Here is a 22,998-nt window from a genome sequence, read left to right on the forward strand (position 1 = left end):
CGGCCCGTGTGACTGTGACTGCAATTGCAAATTGCATACTACACCTATACTACCTACTACCAACTAACCATATATACTAGTATACTACTATAGTCACCACAATCGTATACTTGGTGCGCGTCAATTTTCCTGTACGCAGCTATACAAGTACGGCTGTCACCGTGTGTTAACGTCTTTAACAATAATAATAATAATAATAACAATAATAACAATATGTTATTTTGGCTGGTGTAGCGCTTTTACTAGGCTATCAGGCATATTATATATGAAGGTAAGATGCCATAAGGAGTTTCAAAAAAAGAGGTAATCGCGGTATCGCGCCGCTCATTGTTTACGTCCTACCCTATTTTTAGGTCTCGAGGCACCGAAATAGATTGGCTCTATCATCATCGTCGTCGTCGTCGTCGTCGTCGTCGTCGTCATCGTCGTCATCGTCATCGTTGGAGCAAGGAGCTTGGAGAGGAGATAACTCTACTGCTCTCCGTGCTCGTGCTCGCGGTAATGTAGGACTATAATTTTTTACACCAAATCGAATTACCACTAGCAGTCACCCTGGAGTCCAAGAAGATCAACGCTAACCAGCAAAAGGGGGCCATGGTAGTTCCCTACGACTGGCAAACGACAAAGCGCCATGTTGCCCAAAGATGCCAGTACCTGCTCGAAATGGGCCAGTGGTATGTGCCAGAGTGCTTTATTTACCTTGATGGTTGTAACATAAAATCACTCTTGATAATTTTCACCTCTAGGTCCGACTGTCGGTTCAAAGTCGGCCAAGAGCCGAACCAGCAGATCGTAGATGGACACAAAGTTTTCCTGGCCATGTCCAGTCCTGTGTTTGAGGCAATGTTTTACGGAGGCATGGCTGAAAAAAACGATCCTATTCCCATCAGAGATGTTCAGCCAGAAGCCTTTAAAGCATTACTCGAGTACATTTACACGGATAAAGTAAATCTAGGCTCCTTTGAGCTGGCCTGCGAACTGTGTTACTGCGCCAAGAAGTACATGCTACCATTTCTGGTCAAAGAATGCACAGAATACTTGTGGTCCGATTTGTCGCCCAAAAAAGCTTGCAGAGCTTACGAATTTGCTAAATTGTTCGAAGAGCCTGTTTTAATGGATAAATGCTTGCACATTATGCGCACAAGAACTAAAGAAGTGATCAACGAATCAAGTTGGGATGACGTTGAACAGGCAACTGTTTTGACTCTTTTGGATCAAGATGCATTGGACATAAACTCTGAAATAGATTTATTCAATGCTGTTGAAAAGTGGGCTAAAGCCGAGTGCACCAGAAAATCGTTGGATTTGTCCGAGGCTAAGTCTCTGAGATCTGTCATTGGAAATGCTTTGACTAAAATTAGATATCTCACTTTGAGTCCGCAAGAATTTGCAGAGGGACCTGGAAAATCTCCATTGTTAACGCAACAAGAAGCTTTTGCACTTTTGATGAACGTTTCTTCTCGAAATAGTGAAATTCCAATGCCCGAGGGATTTTCCACAAATACACAGAGAAGATTTAGTTTACTGGTCATGAAAGTGTTGAATCCTGATTTTTCTGTAAGCTGATTTGTTTTTCTTAAATTTTTGAGTTGCTAATTTTAACAATTATTGTTACAAAATAACCAATTACCATTGTTTCTAGAAGAAGAGAGCTCAGCCAAAAACTATGTTTGGAAAACTCCCATATGATATTGAAGAGCGTCCTATTAATTTAGTCACATCTTCATCTCTTATTCCATATCTCATTGCTGGAGAACATCCCAGCTCTAGCCAAGAAGCTGACAATCTAAGAAGACAGATTGAGGAAAACAGCATCAGTTCGCAAGAAAGACCGTTGGCAGTAGCCATCAATGAATATCGTGATAGCCAAAAATATTACTGCATAAGAACCGTCGAGCAACAGTCAGAGGTCTACAATGATAACATTTTAGACTGTACTGTCACGTTTGTTGTTGATAAATCAATATGTGTACTCGGAATACAAGTACCATCGCAGATTTTAAACATGGTACACATGGTTATTCAAATTTGATTGTCTTTGAATAAATTTTACAAAAAGGGTTTAAATTTTCAGGCTCATGACACTCAACCACCCAAGTCATCATACACAGAAATATTATATGCTCACCTACTTGATTCTTTTGGTACTCGCTTGACGTACACTCATTTCAGCACAAAAGTTGAAGTTCAAGAGTTAATAGAAGTTACTTTCAATCGGCCCATTATGGTTCAAAAAAATAAAGTAATTATTTTTTATGTCGTAGAAACTTTGACGGTTGAGTTGAAAAATTTTATTGAAAACAATTTATTTATTTTTTTTTTCCAGCTGTACAAAATTGGTGTTGTATTCAACAGAGATGGCTGGTATCCACTGGCAAATTGTAGCCAAAGTATAATCTGTGATAGCGTCCTGTTCCGCTTTGGGACTGGCAATTCAAATGACACAAATCGAGATGGTTTAATAAGATCCATTGTTTTTACATATCGTTAAGTATCAATGAAATTTGGTTTTTTATTTTAGGTTTGTAATATGAAAAGAAAAAAAAAATTGTCAATTTTCTTTAACAAACTATAAAAATTTTTTTTTTTTTTCGTTTTATCCTTTTTTTTTTTTTTTTTTTTTTTACGTCACTACTGACAGCATCAATGTCCAATATTAACGATAATCTTGAAATTTTATATTAATTTGATTTATTATTTTGTAATTTTTTTTTTCCCCTGAATAGTAACTTGTTTTTTTACTTGATAATTTATTGTGCAATAATATATATAACTAATATTTAATATAAAAGATTTATTTGAAAATTATCATCTTTATGAATAAAAAATATGTACAATACTCATTGCTTGAACTTGCTTGAATTTTTCATTGGCCAAATAAAAATAATTATTCTTTCTCTTTTAGTATAATGTCTATAAGATGGGCTTGCTGGAGTTGCGCGTTGATTAATCCTCGGTATTTAAAAAAACCACCAAGAAAAACAATGTAAGTTGAAAATTTTAATTTAGAAATTAAATTTGGACGTATTGAAATAAATTGACGGTTAATTAAAATACTCATGGATGAAATTCTTACTTCAACAAATTTATAGTTTTGTAAAAAATAATGAAATCATCATGCTGCATATAAAATTGTTAAAGTTAAAACATGTTAATATTACCTAAAAAGAAATGTCATTTGATGGGTACTAACATATTGAAAATCTTTATCGATTAAATATAATACCAAAAAAATTGTGGAAGAATGTATTAAATGAAATTTATTTATAAATATAACATAAACAACAACGCTCAAAATATTGAATAAAATATAGATACAGAAGACTGTAAAAAAAAACAATTCTAATGTCAACAATTTTACACTCTCGATAACCAATAAGGATTAGTTAAATACCTCCCAACAGTAATAGTTCTGGTCTAGTTTCCATGCTCGCACTGTCGCAGGGAAAATTGCCACTATCGAATGTATTTTGTAATTTGTTAAAAAGTTTTTTTTTCATTTAATAAAACCAATCTCAATTTTTAATAGATGCATCGCCATTGTATAAATCGATCTTACAGAATCAAGTATTTATTTTACAATCCAAAGAATGCTCACAACGAGAGATTTTTTTTGCTCGTTTACATATTTATGGATTGGTGTTGCATATAGATAACTCGCATATCACACTCGTCGTTGGCGAAAAAAAATTGTGATTGTTCAAAAATCACTTTTTATTGTTAATGATAATTTACTCATTTAATTTATTATTTGTTATTATAATACTAGTATTTATTTTTTCAATTCTTAATTTTGATTCATAGTTATAGAGGGTACTCGTACACGCAAATAGTTGGAAATGCCTCTTTTTATGTTTGTCAGCTTATATGAGTCGATGCTTAACGGCAATAACATTATTTAAGTACTTGTGTTTTTTTTTGGGACTATATACATTTGGCTTTTTTCCAAATAATTGTGCGTTCCGTAATGTATCACGGTAAAAGTTCACGCTGCATCACTCAAGATATTTTTGTTTATCAAAGCACTATATCTGTACCACAAGATCGAGAGCTTATGGATATACGATAAATCACTGGTGAACAAATAATCGTACAATCCTGGCTCGTCTTATAGAAAACTACAATTTGTCATGCAATAATTCGTTTCAATAAACTCTGTATACCCATACGAGTGTTTGTCTCTTTTTAAAATGCGTACATTGTATATGTATACTTATTTGTCGTCACGTAAATCGAGAGCTTTTTCCATTTTTGATTGGATTCGTGAGCACCCCAAACAAATAACTGCGCGGATTAATATCCACAACGGACTGCACGCATTCTTCATCTAATTTTTTTTTTTTTTTTTTTTTTTTTTTTTTTTTTACCTTTTACAGCTTTTCTAGTACAATTGCGTGTTCATGATTGTTTAGAACCGCTCCTCATTCCATACAATTCATAAAAAAATTGACGAAAAAAAAAATTTTAACTCAATTGTCATCCTCGAACTTTACACTTCAAATATAGGACTCTTGCGAAGATCCTAACGTCATCGGTTTTATATATACATAAATGTGTGTGTTTGTTTTGTATTTCTCTCTTTACCTATGTAGCTATACATACTTGATACAATAATATGTCCTTTGAGCTATGAAAATTCAATTCCTTGCGTATATTTACGCGCAAAAACATACATCATCTGGTCGCACCCATAATCATTGTGTTTTCAAAATGTTTAAACAACGTATACGTGCATCGGGACAAGGGATTTGTATCCATTTTTTTTTCTCGACCACCCAAACTTTAACCGCTCGAGTTGACTTTCATTATTTTTCATAGATTTATACAACATACGTATAATTTATAATGATTTGTGGCATTTGTGTATTATTATTATTATCATCATCATCATCGTCATCGTCACCACTTATTTTAGCTCATGTTTTAAAATATACAATGTATAAGTATCTCACTAAAAGGTCTTGAAAAAATGATCGAGGCTCTCATCACATCATTATTATTTTATATATTGAACAAGGGGTTGATCGGGGTCGGTGAGGTAAGGGCAGTGAAAAAGTATATTCCGAGACGAATTCAGACCGATATCTCCTGTATCTGGACCCTTTTTTTGGCGCAACCGGGTGTACCGGGTTGCCTGAGAATACCCGGACAGACAAACGAGGACGTTGGTGCTGGCGACTTTGGTGGGGGCGGGGGCTCGGGTAGATCTTCCAGACATTCCCCCGCGACGGCCATCGTCGCGTCGAGACACGGGGACGGCGTGTGGGTTCTTTGAGGACTCGGGCAAAAGTACGAGCCACGTTCGTACTCTTGGAGCTGGTGGAGCCCGAGCTCGAGCTCCTCGACGAACTTGCCCTTGCGGGGCGCGGGTGCCACGGGACTGCCGCTGTCACTGTTTGAGTCGGTCGCTCCTCCGGCCGATGCCTGCAGCACGAAGCTCGAGAGCGAGCGCTTGTTGGGCCCATGCAAGCTCGCCGATGAATCGCGCAGTACCCCGCCCGTGCAAGCGATCTCCAGCAGCTCCTCCTTCTTCTTGTCCTGCAGGATGCCCAGACTGCCGGCGGCCATGCGCTGTATCGCGAAACATTTATTAATTTTATTGGGAATAAAACTTATCTCGGGCATGGGTATACGAACTTGCGTGTGTCTCACCGGGTCGATACCAGCAGCCGAGCTACCGTTTTTATCGCGCTGGTGGTAGATCCTCGCAAATATCAATATGTTGAGCAACAGGAGGAATATACCAACGGCTATTGTTACCGTAAGGGCTGCAGTATGGCTTTGGTAGTGCTTCGATGCAATCTTTTGGAGGATGTTGTCAGGCCCGGGTTTAAGGTCCAGATTACTAACAAGTGCGGGGACAGATGAATGTTAATTTTTTGTCATAGTTGTTAAAAGGTGAGCGTCATACCTCGGGATAGTGGTTGGGGGCTCGAGCGGGAAATTGCCACTGAGGTTGGTCGTGCAGTCGGTGGCGGGAACGACGGTGGCCGTGGTGCCACTTTTGCTGAAAGTAGTCGCCGTGCTGGATATCGAGGGCTCGGTGGGTGAGGGCAGTGGCAGGGGTGGCGCGGGTATCGGCATCGCCATCGACTGAGGTCGGACCGCGCCCTCGTACAGACTAGGGCTCTCGGCCAAATGGTGGTGGCGCATGCTGACCTCGTAGCCCGGTCTATGTAGCTGTGGCAACTGATAAAACAGTTTGGTAACTTATTGCCGATGCTTGCTCCCTTACGATACTGATAAACATTTTAACTACCAGGTTCAGCCAGGTGCTCATTTTGTGACCGCGGTAGTGCGAGCGCATCTCCGGGCTCGGACCGGCCTCCAAGTACAGCTGAAAAATTGTACGTTATTGAGTTTTTTTTTTTTTTATTTATCGCACGTGCAAATGGAATTAATCAATAGGCTTGTCAAGATACAACATTCAATGACATGAACTAATAATAAACGAGAATATTTTTATGCCGCTTAAATAACCAAATTATAAATTACATTTTGGTCCATACGTCTCAAAATACCTCGTCATACAACTAAAAATCAATTAAACACTACATATATGCAAAAACGAAGGTGAACAAGCTTTACAACAAAGGAGAACAAGTTTTACATTGCAGATATGCTAATTTGTCTATTAGTGTAACATACACTTGTGTAATTAATACTTTTATACATTGCACCTATTCGGTGATATAATTGTATAAAACAGCCGACAATAATATTTTTTTCATATCCATCTTACAAAACATCAGTTGATGTAGCCCAATCAGTCATCCTCAAAATTGGGTACAATACACTCCATAAATTAATATTTACATGTGTTAAATTATAAATAATAACAGTCATTCCGATAGTACCTGATTGATCGAGTCGTACGAGTCCCAGAACGGCGTTGGAGTTGACATGGTTGCGCCGTTTGGGTCCCTGGAAAAACAAAAATTTTGCACCTTACTATACTTACTACAGCATAGCTTTGAGCCGTCGTTTTGAAAGAGAAAAGAAGGGCGTGGGGGTAAAAAAAAAAAAAAAAAAAAAAAAAAAAAGGTCGCTCTGTCACAGGCTCGTCCGTAATTACTTATATACTTTCTTTGCGAAAAAGTCACGCGCGGTATAATCTCTTGCATGCACGTGAACTCTCAGGTACGTGTAACTGTACTTACCAAAAAATACCTGGGAGCTATTTTGAGCAAAGTATGCACGGTAATTTTCCAATCCACGGTTTATGTTATTATTATTTATTATTTCAACTCACCCCCGGTGTACAAAGTTGGAGAGATAGTGAACGAGGAGTCTGGAGAGGTTCTCGTCAGCTGCGCTGTAATTGGTCGGAGCAGCAATGGCCAGCTCACCCCGAATCAACGGTAGCCCAAGGAGGTAGGGCAACTCCTCGGCTCTCCGGATCGGACGCTCCCGAGGGCCCGGCTGAAAGTGGAGAAAGTAGCCCCTGCCACCGTTGCTGGAGTGCAAAAGGGCCAGCCTGAGAAGCGGTGCCGAGACCTGACCGTCGCCCAGCAGCGACAGTAGGCCCTCGCTTATCGCCAGAGGATTTGGCTCGCCCCGCTCCCAGTCCGTGTATTCGTTGCGTAACGTCGAGTAGATCTCGTGCAAGTGGTAACGGTACGTGTTGCGCACGTAAGTACGAAGGATCCGATCGCGACGAGTTTCGTTCATGCCATTCTGTGGGGGAGAAATTTCATTGATCCTATTTCACGCAAACACTATGTTCGTTGTCCCAAGTGGTGCGACATGTGCGTCATTGCAAGCAGAGAGGGGGGCAGGGGGCATATGTCACAAGTAGTGAACAATATTTTTTTTTAATATACCTATACCTACTTATTTGAGTCGAGAGAGAAAACACGCCAATATATTATACAAGTCGTGCGATCTGTGCGTACACCATGCGTGTAACTACATTTTTTTTTTTCCAACCCAAATATTATAAATTCGACAAAGGAGGAAAAGTGCCCTGGGAGTGAATCAAATATTTTTCTTTGGTAAAAAGTCATGATCGCAGTTTTTGTTGACTTTTGGTAAAAAAACAAAATCTCATGTTTTTCGAATGCCGAGGGTTCATGGGTCACTTATGACTTACTTTTGACATTCTACCATCAACCGCACCTAACAAGTGTAATATTGCCCAATTAAATTTCACACAACGCGAATCCAATTTTAGTCTAATTGTAAGATGAAATTTTTGTATTCTCCGAGTTTATTTGAAGTAAAAAAATTTTTCAACATTTCTTTGTTTCGTAATACTTGAATGTAAATTTTTTTGAGCAAAAGAGTTAACATTGTACTTATAAGTTTTTTTGGGGAATTTGTTTCGTTTATTCGTAAAAATATTTCGTATGAAATTGTATGAATTTTTTGTCAATAAAATAGTCAAGAATCACCAATCTCTGCTGTATGGACAACGAGACGTACAAGAGTCAGTTAACCAACCTGAAGATCTTGTTCGGTCAGCTCTAGCCAAGCCTCATCCGACGTAAGTCCCATCAACAAGTCGTGGTCCCCGAAGTTGGCAAACTCCGAGCCCGGGCCCGGCATCAGTCCCGCCGTGGAGGCCGTCGGCTGCAAGTTCTGTACAATTCCATAATGCAATGACAAAATCCTGCGATTAATTCATATGCACAGACACACCAGCAATACAAACATGTTCTTCTCACCTGGCTAGCCGAGCTAGTCAAAGATGGGAGAATGGCGCCATCGCTAAAGGGCGCGAAGCCAGAAGTAAACCTCGGTATGTCAAGCTTGATTGCCATTAGTTCGTCGATGCTGCGCTGACGAAGGCACGGCGCTATATCCTCCGTTTCCACGTCACCGGGACAACCAATCTGCTCGGCGACGCGCCGTTTCACCTGGAGTGGCTCTCGCTGCACCGCCCAAGGAGACAGGGCCGAGCCACCCAGTAGGACCACCCTTTTTATTAATTCTGCGGGCAGTCGTGTCGTTTTTTTTTCAACCTCCATTTTCCATAAACACCCGTCTTTGTTTATGATCAGCTAATCCCGCAAAGTTAAAACTTCCTACATTTGTAGGTACACCCCCCCCCCCCTCATGATAATAACAACTCGGTACCTACTTTGCCCGTTGTTTTCTTCGAGAGGAAACAGTGTGCAGTGTGTGCGTGTGTTGAATTATTAATTACCCAATAACCCAATAACTCCTGTAGGTGTGTGAGTGTGCAGTGGATATACATTATATTATGAACACGAATGGAATGTTGGAATTTATCTTTCTCGACATTATATTATATACATACATATATATATATATATATATATATATATATATATATATATATCATCAAAAAGGTTCCTTCCCTCCTTCCTTTCAAAGACTTGCGCTTCTGAGGTAACTATATAATTTACATGCATGGTGTATGTATATGCATGCATATGCTGTAGTATATATATATATATATATATATATATAATTATACTTACATGTCATTTTCACAAATTATATTATTCTCTTGAAATTATGTGCATATGATTATTGTAAGATAAAGAAGGGGTTGAAATATGCCCGCACATGGAGTAACTCTATTCAAATATGATGGATTTTCGTGCGTGGAATTTCTATTTCGCTGGACTCTCTTTCACATGTGTGTTCGTCAAGATAACCAACACTGGTTTTAGCGCAATTGCCTAATTTCAAATTTTCAAGAGTTATTTGAATTCGTACTTTTTATATAGGTACTGCAGTACATTGTGTACGTGTGTGCATTGATTTATCATTTTTCGATAAATATCGATAGATCGAGGGTATGAGTGATAAGCAAGAAAAAACAAAAGAAATCCTTTGCTCCACAGGATTTCTGAAAATAAATGAAAAGTTTTTGCATTTACTCGTTTCCACACTAAACTTTCTTTCATATATTAAAATTTAATAAACAGTCGACTGTTATTTTTCGTAGGTACCTTTTTTTCTTCATTCAGCCAGTATCTTTTCAATGCTTCGTTGCTGTTTTTCTAATATCAATACAACGTTGGTGTATTTAATTATTATTGAAATAAAAAAAAATAAAAAAAAACCGATTTGGACATTAAGGACAGTTACATAACCCAAAGTAACAATAATAATGGCATACTTCAAATTGTGTACTAAAATATATGAGCTTGGAGATTTTTCACGTGAATTTTGACGAATGCAAATGAAATTTAATCGAATACTCTACACACAATAATAATAATAATAATAATTATAATAATAATAATAATAATAAACATCACGTACCTACGCATCGTCTTATTACAGACATGCAGAGTGCGCCGTGCGCGCGCCGCGGACGTGTTAGTACGTGTTTAGGGTTTAGGCGCAGAGAATTGGCACACGCGCGTCGCCGGTCGCGCTTATGGACTACACGAGACGAGTTTACAAGTTTGTATGGTAGGATGCACGCACACACTCACAAATGTAGGTAAGGTACTCATAGAGAAAGACGGTGATCGGTGTCGGTGATGATGGAGTTACGCGCAAATAAGTATTGAGAGTTATAGAGGTACAAGTAAGATACATCTCTCATAAACTCTCGCGTGTATTTGAACGGGTACAACTGTACAGTAGTAGCCAGCAGTCTCTGTCTCTGGCCATGTTAGCCAGTACGTACATGGATTCGGACGAAAGCTGACGAAAGGCCCCACGGCGCGTGGCAGCAGTGCTCTTATCATGTTGTCATCAGTACAAACACGAGCACACAGTGTATAAAGAGAGAAAAGGACAGCCGCATCTATAGCTGCACCAGGAGCAGGCATCAGTAGGTACAGCACAGAAGATTCGTTAGCGAAATGGCAGGGTCTAAAGCAGGCGGACTGGCAATCCAGGCCACGAGGAAGGAGGTTGTTAGCGGAAAGCAGAGCTACCACGTCGGGGAGAGAGAGAGAGAGCTCAACCAACCTACTCGAGGAAGCTTGTTAAGGACCGATGGCTGTGTGTAAGGGACATGTGCAAGCACCAGTAGCACCACTCTAGGTACGTACTTATAAATATATATAAACCTTTACCGTTACATGCTCTCTTTTTATTCTTAACCTCGGCCTGCAGGCTCTGCTGAGGCAATAGTAAGTATACACCTATAAATACATAAATATCTAGCCTAACCCCCGTACGTGCTTCCTTTTTTCTTTATTCGTCTTATATAGGTATCTAGCCTTTCGTTATTCCACTTTAATTACGGTTTAATTTCAAGGACCTTTATAAATACAGTCAAATTTTATTTGAAACTTTTCAAATCCATTCATTATATATACATATGTGTGCTCGGAATTTTTTTTTTTCCCTCTCGCAAAATTGCAACGCCTTTAAGTCTTGATTCTTTATTAAAAAGTAATGAAAACACGATGTTTGTTTTTGTGTACACCACATTAGGAGGCGGCGGTCACCAATGTGTAAGTGAGCGATAATATTTATTACCTTTAGACATGGGAGAAACAGCGAGAAAGTTGGCAAGAGCAGCTCCAGTGCCGTGGCCCATGAGAGTTATTCGATTCGGATCGCCACCAAAAGCTGGCAAATTTTCTCTCAGCCAATGAACCCCAGCCACAAGGTCCATGAGCCCGTAGTTGCCCTGCGAGCTCTCTTTTGAACTTGTTTTCAGGAAACCTGCATGCATGCATATATAGCATTTTTTTTCTTATTATAATTTGCCTTGTAAACGCGTACAGCGGAATAATAAGCAAATTTTAAGAATGTTAAACAGTGTATGAAAAAATATTATTCCATTTCCTTTAAATAAAGCCCCAAAGCATACCGTGAACATTTAATCAAAGAATATCACCACAAAAGAGAGCAGCTTTGATAAAACTTAACGATTCTATCATCACGTGAGATCTAAGGATTCCCTTTATTTTTCTTCCCTTTCTTTCTATATTTTTTCCCCGTAGACGTTAGCGATGGAAAATTAGATGCTATTGTGTTTTTTTCCCCTCGGACCTCCCATTTACGCCAGAGAAAGATGAGTAGCCTTTCACGTTTTGGCGTAAGGAGTTGATGTTGACATTGTACACATTTCACAGGAGACAAGAGATGAGAAAAAAAAAAAAAAAAAAAAATCAACCAAAGCGCACGTACATTAAAAAAATAGAACATGTATTCAAAAGGACGATGGGAGAGGTGAAATGAAAAACCATGTTTGCCAAGAGCAAAAAGTTGACACAGCAGTAGACCGCGATCTTCGTCATATTCAGGTTAGTAATTGCGCGGTGAAATATTCACCAAACTATTAGGTGTGCCTCAAAGCGCAGCCATGTTTTTTTTTTTTTTTTTGTTTTTTTTGTTGCCTCCCAGCTCACTACTTTTATTATCCAACGCCCACGCACAATAAGGCGCACGTGACGAGCTAGTCTACTCCAAAAGAGAACTGATAAGTACATGCAGAGTGTTTTTCTCCGGCCAATCGCCAACGTGTATACATACACATAATCACATGCTACTGCGCGATGAATAATTAAAACCCGTTCATTTCTGTCTCCCCTTCCACACTTTCTAAGTACGTACTTGCTTCTTTCACGCGAAAATGACTCGGTAGTGCATATACCTACAAGTCGCTTTTATGTGCCCTTTGTACCACATAGAGGCACTCGTTGCTACTACTTTGAAAACCTTTTTTTTTTCTTTTCCTCCCTTTTCTTTCCTTTCTCTCAAGTAAGTAGCCTCTCGGAAATCGAGCTATGCTTGTGAGAAGCTTCAAGGCGTGTATAAACAAGTACACGGGATCTCTGAGCAAACTCCCTGCCCATGAATCTTATATTTGCTCGTTTTCTCAAAGTATAATATCTGATGGCCAAAGATGATGACTATCTGCTAGTTTTTGCCGGTAAATTTTATTCAAATTTTACCAACACTGCAGCTACGTCTCTCTTTTTTTTTGTCTGACATGAGAAATTTATGTTCAAAGGACACATGGGGCGTTGTTGCTGATGTTGTTTCATGCGGTTTCCGGAGCCTTAGGATGTATTTTTATTCCACGCCGCAATAAACCAACGATAACAACAAGTATCGAAATCTTGCGTTCCTTTTTTTAATTTTTAAATTTTTTTTCTTTATATGAGCTGAATAAAAACAACGGTAACTTCGAGTTATTTAATAACGCAATACTCGCACAACTTTCGGATAAACCTCACACGTCAATTTAACCGATTAAAAAGAGAAAATTCGAGATGATCATACCGTACGAGCAGAGAGGATAAAGTTGTACCGTTGTGTATGTATACATAGTTTTTTTCTCGTATATAACAGCACACTGGGGAGCAATGTGTATATATATACACACACGGTGTTCGTCACGTACAAGCGCCTTTATCTTTTCCAATTTGTTAAGATCAAACGACCATTAGCGGCGCTAGTTTTCTATACACGTAGACCACGGCAACTCGTGACATTTCCTGTCATACTTTGAAATTTACTACTCGGTATGAAAAAGAAAAAAAAATTAAAGTTTGAGCACCGATTCGCTAAAAATTTACCATGATTATTGCCAATTGTGGAGCTTACCTAAAATACCTAGGCGAAAGTTGATGGTTACGACGATGATTTGCCCGTAAGCTGCGAGGGCTGTACCGTCCAGTGTGTTTCCGGCTCCCCAAGAGTAAGAGTCGCCGTGTATGAGCAGCAGGGCTGGCAGTTGGTCCGGTGACGAGGAACCTGTGACGTTGAGAACATTTTTTAGCTTTTACAATTTGTCTTATCCAACATTTCATGTTATTAAATCTGACTTAACAAAAATTACATACAATCCCAAGAGTTACGAGTACAAAAATGCACACGTTCATTTGGCCAGTCTTGTGCACCATTATTTTATCAAATTTTTAATTAATACTTGAAAAGAAAGTTTCCTTGAACTAAGGTGCCTTCCTTGGGATTATTTAAAATAAAATATTTATTTACTATTTTTTTTATAAACTATTATTTCTTTCAAATTGTGATACGTTGTTGTTTTCGCTGCGAACAAATTTTGTTGAGCACTGCGTTGTTGGTAAGTAGGAATTGGGGAAAAAAAAAAAAAATTTACCGCAAATAATGCATTACGAAATAGAATCCGTGTCCAAGTCTGACATTGGCACCCTTATGAATTGAAATACACATTATACTGTTAAGCTGAACATAAAGAATCTCTTTTGAAACTCAAGGGATGCAATTTTCATTCATACAGACTGTAGATATCATGGTACGTATACGTACTACTTGTATTTGTAGGTATGTAAAAAAAAACCTTTGAACGCGCTCACGGAATCCTTTAATTATCTAAAAAGCAGCACACAAATATACATATACAATATGAATCGATGCACACACACACACACACACACACACACACACACAGTGCAGGGTAGAGCTCCTTACATCCGAATAATTTGAAGGAGCCGCTCGCATTTGCACATACCTTGTATAAATATGCAGGTAAATATAAATACATGAGGAGGGACAACAACAACAACAACAAAATGTATCCATCTTAGCCTAAATAAAAGACGTGCAAAATTAAAGCAAAGCTCTCGTTTTGGCGTTGTACTTGGATATTATTGTGGTGTGTTCATCAAGCGCTCGGAGCCAAAGCAAGTAGAAAAGGTACGCGGCTTGGTCAGACGCCGGATGCAGTTGATGTAAAAGTATGTATACCTATACTTACATGCGGGTATCACACAATAATATGCTTAATTATGCATTTTTTGGTTATCTGCGGTGTAATGCACACGTTAAAAACTAAATCAAATGCTTAAAGAGAAAACAATTTACGTCATAATTGAGTAACTTATGTGGGCGAGCGATCAATCGATATAATAGCCAAAGAGGGGCAGATGGGGAGGGATAATACACCTGCCAGGTATGTATTCATCGGAGGTGGTATTCAAGATGGTTGCGATGATTCGACACGAAGCCCCCTCACTCCCGCGGTGCTTGCAGAATCTCCTTTTAAATCTACTGCAATGCACTACGGAATTGAAGAGGCAACGAGCCTCTTTCTCACCCTTCTTCGACAGATAGACACACCTTGCTCGTGTTGCTGACCTGAAAGCTCCTCTCTCTTATATTATATACATATACACAATAAACGTATACAGGGAGTGGTATATTGTTATATTTATCGTTCCCCATACGTTTGTATACGTTGTTTTTAATTAATTCCTTTGAATCATTTCTTCTTATACCTAAACCGTCACCGTTTTCCGCGTCCATAATACATTATATTATTGTTGTTATCATTGCGCAATCGTAAAACAAACATTGTAACAATAGCACAATTGGCACGGTGCGTCGTTACATTTAGTAACAAAGAAAACGGTCAATTTTATCACGGGTTCTGTCAACACACGTGCATGTATGTATGCGTGTGCATCAGAGAAAGGGAGGGACGAGGGCTGTCGCCCGAAGCGAGAAACGCGGAGACTCCGAGGATGCATCTGCAGAGCGCCAACAACTTTTTGAAATATGGGCCAACCAACGAGTCCGTATGCCTAGGCTGTTACACTCTTGGTGTGCTTTTGTACACTTTTTATTGTCAATCTGACATCATTTTGCAGTTGCGTTAATTTATAGTATATAATATACCTGATATTTAACACCGCACGGGAAAAACATCAACGATGTTGTTTTTTACCTCAACTATTGTCTTCGGCGTGTTCAGGTTATAAAAAAAAATTCTTTGCTCGTTCCCATGTGTATGAGTAACCTGCAACGTTCTCGCGCGCGAAAAATTTATTTTCACGCCTAACAAATGGACGCCGCCGAAACAAATTCCCCAAAAATATCGAGCCCGATAAATTTACGCCCGTGCATAAATTACGTAAATAACATTCTCATAGTTTTTTTCTTCATCCGCCCCACCAATCTTCTCTGTTCTCGCATAAAGTCTATATAGAGGCATGTAAATTTTTTTTGTACTTAACAATCGTTGAATGTACCTGGTACATGAGTTGCAAAAACGATCGGGAGAAAATTGAGCGCAAAATTCTCAATAAGCGTACAAATATATATGCATTGATTTTTCGCGCTTCGGCGAGCCCTCGTCTCGGCTACAGAATAATATAATATATTCAAGCTATATCCACATAAAGTGCAAATGAGCCCCTGTCCCATTAATCTCATTAGTCGTTGAATCAACAACATATATATATATATGTGTGTGTGTATACGGACCGGAAGTCTGGTGTTGGTGTTGGGCCGGAGGTCTGGGCACGTACAGATTCAGGTAGAGGCAGTCCTCGCTCTGGTTGGCCATGAGGGCCGACAGCCTTGCGAGATAGGTGCGCTGAGCGGCTGGCATGTCGGGCTCGGGTCTTGGTAGTACCTGGGGACAGATGGGCGCTGGTACGTCGGCGACTCGGGTCTTGGGGGTCCAGGACGAAGGTGTGATGGGCGACATGAATCTCAACGAGCCGACCGGTGGCGCCGCGTAAGCTATCCCCAAGTAGATTTCGACCGTGGAGTCTGTCGGTGTTCTCGTTACGATACCTCGAACCATACCGTAGCGCGTAAACACAGTCCGCGAGCTATACTTGATGGCCTCGGTGTACTCGTTGACCAACAGTAACAACAACAATAGCACCAGTACCCATTGCTTCCGTACCCCCGTTGTTCTTGTTGTTGTTTTCCTCCTAGTTTTTTGTCGATGAATTTCCCGTAGGTGCTTCCGCTCCGCCTCGGCATTTTCTTCCTCCTCCTCCTCCTCCTCCTCCTCCTTCTCCACTTCGCCTGCAGTGCAGCCTGAAAATTACACAATCGGCTTAACGAGGCTAACATTCTTTCGCATTACGTTTTAATGTTACATATTCGTTGCCCAAACTTATCATATTGATCAACAATGTATAACAATAAATCGCAATAATTGTTACGCTTGCGACCGATTATAATTGCATTACTTTAAGGGATAGCTCTCTTTCTCTCTCCTCCTCTTTTCACGTTTGTGTTATTTGTTCCAAAGTATTGTTACGTCAATATTTATATGCATACATCGTGTGTGGGATACTTTTTGCTCGGTCAATTTAATTTTGAGTTCGAAAAACGATTCAATCAGTTACCTTTCATTGATCGTGGGGTAAAATACCTATAATGATGGGCTGTAATTGTAAATTTTTTTCATCGAGGCTTCAATGAAAACACTACGGTACAGGACTACTACACACGTATATATATATACCTTTGGTATACGCTTCATACAAAGAGTGTTAATTATTTACCTTTTGAGGGTCCGTCTAAATGTAATAAATTACAACGGTGACGATGATGGTCAAGGGGACGGGGACAATTTCATTTTATTTTTACGAGTGTTGACTTCCACGAGGTAGAGAAATTCTCTGGATCGGTGATTTGTAATTAAATTAAAAGCTAGGTCCATTGTGCGAGCATAACTGCGGATTTTCACGGTAATTAGTCGACGCGCAAACTATCCCTCCGTCACTACCTCCATCGCAAAGTTTTTCTATACTCTTCCTCCGAGGAGTTTCACAATTTTTATTAACCGTCGAGCGGTTCAAAGGTAAACAGTCATTTTCAACGTTTCACTTGCTATCGTTGCGTATAAGTTTTACGTGTATCGCTCATCTCGGAAAAAAAACTGTAAAACATTGATACATTGTCGCGATTTATATCTTTTATATACACCGATTCAGAAAAATAAAAGCAGATGACAATAAATGTAGGCCAATTATATATATATACGTATAAATCAAGTGCGCTCGTGATGCATGGAAAAGTAAAACATAAAAGCACTTTAGCCTGGATTGGGTGTGTGTATATCGGTCGACGGATGCATTTGCGTAATTTATAAAAATTCTACCTCTTGCCTGCTATGCTTTTTTTGTCAATAGTAAAATTTATACTTTATTTTGCAGTAAAATATAAAATTTACACATCTGCTAAAACTTTAAAGCAAAGCAAACACTATTGTATTATACATATACACGCATAATAAAGTTAACTCAAACACATCTTGAGTAGCTATTCCAGTTTCGATAGTAGATGTAGGTACTTGAGGCGCACGATACACGTAAACAAGCCACGCGAGGTATAATTTACAATGAAACCTTACCTCCCTTTTGACGTAGGTATATACACTATTACCGTAAACATGAAATTTATCATTAAATCATTTCTTCTTTTAAATAAATCGTCTGTGCCAATTTTTTTATTTTTTTTATTTTTTTATTTGCCGATGAAAAGAAAAATACACCGACGCACGGTTGAGAGGTCGAAATGAATATTTCCAAACCATTAAATTAAATCGGGAGGACAGTCGGATTTCAATCGAGCTGCGTGACGCATAAGGGTCGAGTCGTCGTCGTCGTCCGTATAAGTGTCAAATTGGCACGAAACTCGAGCGCAATAAATACTGGAGTAGCCATCGAGCAAAGCGAAAAAGAAAGAGAGAAATTACAAATACAGCAAATCACTCGTGACATAAATTACCGCGTACAAGCATCTCCGTCGTATGGAATAACGATTCATCTGCAATTCATTCACGCAACGTTGCCCATAGTGGTGGTGGTTATCGGCGAAGCGCGAAAACAAAAAAGGGGGGAGGCACATCGGATCCGGAGGCTGCGAATTTTTTCATCACCACGACTGTACTTGCCGCACTGATCTATAATATATAAGTCGTTCATTGTGGGTGAAGAAAAGGGGCACACGCGTACACCAGACGGAAACCTCCCCTTTTCCCCCGATCCCTCGATCCATATTTCAGCCAGTGTCGAATGCATTATGCATCAGAAGGATGAGTGTGTATATATATATATATGTATATGTATATGTGTGTGTATGTAGTACGATCAAGAGATGAGAAGGAGGATGAAGGAGCCTTCCTCGGATTGACTGGCGGTGCTCTTGGCTGCCAGCCATCTCGGCCAGATATTTTGGGTGTAGGGAAAAAGGGTCGCGATCCTATGCAGCCCCGAGGTCGCGGAATCTGTGACTCCAATTACCCCCGTGAGCCAGAGAGGGCCACGGGAATAGGTAATATTTGTACACATGGGGGTTATTGGCCGAGGTTGTACCGTTCATGACATACGTACATGTAAGTTTTCAAGTTTTGCCATAAAGGAATAAATTGAACGTAGAAAAAGACGTACTGTGCGGAGCAGGGTGAGCAGCAGCAGCTGGTGCAGTGCGTTGCATCGGCGACGAGGGGCCATCAGCATCGCCAGGGGCCCCGGGGCCCGCTGCATCTGGCTCGCCCGCTCCGTGCGAGGTGTCGTTCACCACGGGCTCCAGTTCCCCGTCGATGCTGTCGTTGTTTGCACTTTCGCGGCCACCACGGGGGCGCAGCGCCCATCCTCCTCCTTTTGCTCTCGCAGCAGCAGCCGCCCGCCGGCACGCATCTGAGGGGCGGCTGCCTATGGTACGCTACGCGCCTAACATCCGTAACCCCCTACATATATATATATATTTATACGTATATCTTCTTTTTCGTTTTGTTTTGGTTTTTTCTTTTTCTTTTCTTGTCACTACAGCGGTACCGAGTGATCTTTTCCCTGCCAGTGGGTGTTTTATCGTGAACGCACTACTTTGTCGTTTTTGGAGGCCTGATGGGTTTAAAAAAAAAAAAAAAAAAAATACAAGGGTCGAGAGGGAGCTTGCGGGCGATCGCGAGAGGCGTCCCGGGCCGACTGCGCTTACCCGGCCGCCAGCCGAGTGCCGTGGTCCCGCTGGACTGGATTGGAAAAACGGGAAAAGCCGCCCGAGAGGTATCGGTGCGCGCGCAATCGGTGGGGTGGTTACAGCGTCGTCGTCGCCCGCTCGCGCAATCGATAACTCGGTGCTGCCCGAGCAACCCCCGGCTGCTTCGCTCATTCCTCCTCCCCCCCCCACCCTCCCCTCACTCTGGTGCTGCGACTGCTATATTGTATGGAGACCTCTCTCTCTCTCTCTCTCTCTCTCTCTCTTGGGTTTCACGTATTTTAATTGCTGGATAGGTTGTCTGTTGTTGCTGGCGTATCTTTCTCGTTTTCTCGCCCCAGTAGGTACATATTTCATACACTCCCGGTGGCTGGAATCTTCTCAATTTTGAAGGCTCTCGCGGAGACGGACTGCACCTACGCATTCACGTATATATTATACGCGTGTGAGGGGGGTTGGGGTGGGGAAAAGCGTTTCACATAGAGGAAGAAGAATCGCGCATTCGTGCAGCTGCTGCAGCTCTCCAACTGTCTCTGTGTGCGTGTGTCAGGTAGGGTACTTACGCTTTGCTCTGGTTTTCCCCGTCTGCTGCATTTGGCACGCGGCTCGCGACTCGCCAAAAATCTCCAGCCGACCGAGAAGCACCCATTTTTTTCTTCTTTTTCTTCATAGGTAGGTATATCCCATACACACACAACACTTTTCGCGTTTTATACGCACACGTTTTGCAATTTTTGCAAAATTATCGATTCTGGTTGACGCTGATTAACAGTATCTACCGCGTTAATCGCTCGTTAAACGGGACTTTTTGATGTACATTGCGACTCATTGTTATTTTACGGTAAAAATAAATTAGAAAAACTGGGAAAATAGTGGAAGAAAAACTAATTGATTCACCTCATTCGGTGAAACGTAAAATATATAGGTGGTGTTACGTACGATATTCTGGGCATATCATACTGACTCACCCTACAAGCCTACGCTAGTAAAGGACACTAATAGGGGAAACGAGCTTATATAAGGCCCTGCGAGACACGAATCGGGGCACTCGAGCGTCTTTTAGGCAAGAGACCGAACGATAAGTTGAAAACACCGCGCGAAACACACACGCCTCTGCCCCTAAGAAGCTAATAAATAATTGACCAACGAGTTGAGTTCTTTTCGTGACGCACCTCCTTACCAGTTTCTTTATCCTACGTAACAGTGGTCACAATGTGGCTGAAGGTTATTAAACCTTTTTTTTTTTTTTTTTTTTTTTTCTGTAGGGCATACATGCACAATAGGCACAATAAGTAATAGAAATGTTGAGAGGGAGGGAGAGAGCGCGTTATTGTTTCTAGCTCTCGTTCTGGGGCATGGCTGCATTTAATACAAAGGAATAGACCTATTACTTATGGAGGTATACCCTCCAATTCATTCCTAATTCTCCTGATGGTGGCGATGATGCTCGTCTTTTTCTTTTTCCAGCTCTCGCTTTTACACATTATAATCCCACACGCGCTTACATCCATTTCCAACTTTGTCCTCTCAGCTTCTGTTTCGGTCCAACGAACTTGCCTCTGCCTGCAAGTGCCTGCGATGTACTCATACGAGCCCTTTCTTTCCGTCTCCTCGGCTCTTGATTGCTGTCACCCGTTGGAGTCATGTATACGTACAATAGTACGCGTAATCAATCTTGCCAGGGAGCTTGCGGCAAGAGGAAAAAAAAAAAAAAAAAAAAAAAAAAAAAAAGTCTAAATCTCTTTCGATCCGACTTGGAAGAGTTCTGACAGAAGAAGCAAAAAAAAGATGGAAAAGGTTCCCAAGGTTTTTTTTAAGCCCTCGTAACTACGATCGACTCCCAATTGATTGGAAAATACGCACGGTACCTTCTTTACGTCCGAGACACGTGGTCGTGCTGTGAATAATGAAACTTGAAGCGAGCGCGGAGCGAAGGGAAAAGTTTTTTTTTTCCTCAAAGATTCCGAGAGGATGGCAGCAATTAAACTCTGTAGGTGTATCCTTTCAATTTTCTCAGATCCGAAATCACGGGACTCTCTGCGAAATGAAGTGATGTTTGCTAGCGTTTCTCGTGTACGCGCGTGTTGTCGGGGCTCGTAAGCCAATTTAATTTGGCAATTGAACGAATCAACATCGGGAAAAGAAAAAAAAGCTCTGAAAACCTACATGTTACATCCTCATTAAGTTGATTTTTTTTTTCTTTCTTGTTTTGAAAAATTAATTTTTGCTAGAACAATTGATTCTCCTGCAATTAATCAGATTATTTGAGACTTTGTAAGAAATTAACAGTGACATGCAGTTGATGATTTGAATCAATGAGACTTTAATTATGTACAATGCAGGACAAGTACATACTTTTGTTCAGGGTTAAAAATGTTGTGTAATTTACTAAACTGGAAAAATTAAATGCCAGAAAGACTAAAATTTTGTGTATCATCTTACTTGACATAACTTACATCAATACACGTAATTCGTGTACAACAATAATCGCATAGGGGGTTGAAATACACACGATTTGTGCATTTTTAATATACATCGCATGTTAGATAACACAGAAATATCCTGATCATTTACAGTACAAATTGAGCACCAAAACGATGAAGATGTACATGACAAACACGTACGCGATGTACCTACAACGACGTATACCTATAGAGATAGCTCCCGAAACATTTTGCGAAACTCAAGTACGTAACCGTGCGATCCATGCGTCTGAGGAAACATTTAGCGCACTTGATACACGTTAATGGCATAAGGGGTACAATAAAGTATGCAGATCCATCCGAAGCGGCGACGTAATGCTGAGACCAAGGCATTAAAATTTATCCACGCGGGGGCAGGCGGCTCTGCAAAATTTCACGGTAATTATGCATCAAGTTCCAAAAATTCGATCGGTGACGCACACATTTTCATGAATATATATATATATATGTTGGGGGCGCGTGACGACAACGCGTCTCTAATAAAGGTAAGTATCCTCGGAGACGCGAAACAAACAAAAAGTGACAAATATAGGAATGGGTATAGAGAGCTCGAATCACATGATTAGAATATTTGTCAACATCTGTCGGATGAGAGAGAGAGAGAGCACGTGCTCTCAATTACAATAGCCAACAGCGATTAGTCCGTGGCGTCATAGTCGTTGTCATTAAATTTACTCAATGAGTTCCAGCGCTTTGCGACACACACACATCATGATTGTTGCGGTTATACGTATAACAGTGATGCTATATAATAAAATATGCGCATGAGGATAACCATCAGTAGGGTATAAGAGTACATAGTGTCCGGCTGTGTATACGGCATCTCGGCTGTAGCCGCTTATCGCGTCTCTCCGAGCCAAAGGTGTGGAGGTATACAATAACTACATAGAAACGAAATTCC

General features: G+C 40.4%; 2 protein-coding genes across 4 annotated transcripts; one reads left to right on the forward strand and one right to left on the reverse strand.

Moving 5' to 3' along the window:
- The first annotated feature begins 50 nt into the window (after nucleotides 1-50).
- On the forward strand, nucleotides 51-4,141 carry LOC106644449 (BTB/POZ domain-containing protein 6-B). Of its 3 annotated transcripts, none has more exons than XM_023391357.2 (7): nucleotides 51-271; nucleotides 354-674; nucleotides 747-1,557; nucleotides 1,646-2,008; nucleotides 2,075-2,242; nucleotides 2,327-2,486; nucleotides 2,906-4,141. In XM_023391357.2, the coding sequence occupies exons 2-7, from the start codon at nucleotides 595-597 to the stop codon at nucleotides 2,908-2,910; spliced, it is 1,587 nt and encodes a 528-aa protein (XP_023247125.2). In that variant the 5' UTR covers nucleotides 51-271; nucleotides 354-594; the 3' UTR covers nucleotides 2,911-4,141. The 3 variants fall into 3 exon arrangements, with proteins under 3 accessions (XP_023247125.2, XP_089446257.1, XP_089446258.1); XM_089590131.1 differs by having other exon boundaries at nucleotides 52-271; nucleotides 1,643-2,008; XM_089590132.1 differs by lacking the exon at nucleotides 2,906-4,141 and having other exon boundaries at nucleotides 52-271; nucleotides 1,643-2,008; nucleotides 2,327-2,624.
- On the reverse strand, nucleotides 3,171-16,790 carry LOC106644431 (neuroligin-1). The gene is made up of 12 exons (XM_089590505.1): nucleotides 16,754-16,790; nucleotides 16,138-16,704; nucleotides 13,495-13,644; nucleotides 11,416-11,604; nucleotides 8,667-8,932; nucleotides 8,443-8,580; nucleotides 7,253-7,677; nucleotides 6,858-6,924; nucleotides 6,260-6,337; nucleotides 5,912-6,189; nucleotides 5,653-5,845; nucleotides 3,171-5,571 (listed from the first exon to the last, which is right to left on the reverse strand). The coding sequence occupies exons 1-12, from the start codon at nucleotides 16,788-16,790 to the stop codon at nucleotides 5,074-5,076; spliced, it is 2,886 nt and encodes a 961-aa protein (XP_089446631.1). The 3' UTR covers nucleotides 3,171-5,073.
- Between the last annotated feature and the right edge of the window lie 6,208 nt (nucleotides 16,791-22,998).

Source organism: Copidosoma floridanum, unplaced genomic scaffold (assembly GCF_036245765.1).
Source record: "Copidosoma floridanum isolate Cflo_tuat_1 unplaced genomic scaffold, Cflo_Japanese_pri ptg000012l, whole genome shotgun sequence".
In the NCBI taxonomy this organism is placed as follows: Eukaryota; Metazoa; Arthropoda; class Insecta; order Hymenoptera; family Encyrtidae; genus Copidosoma; species Copidosoma floridanum.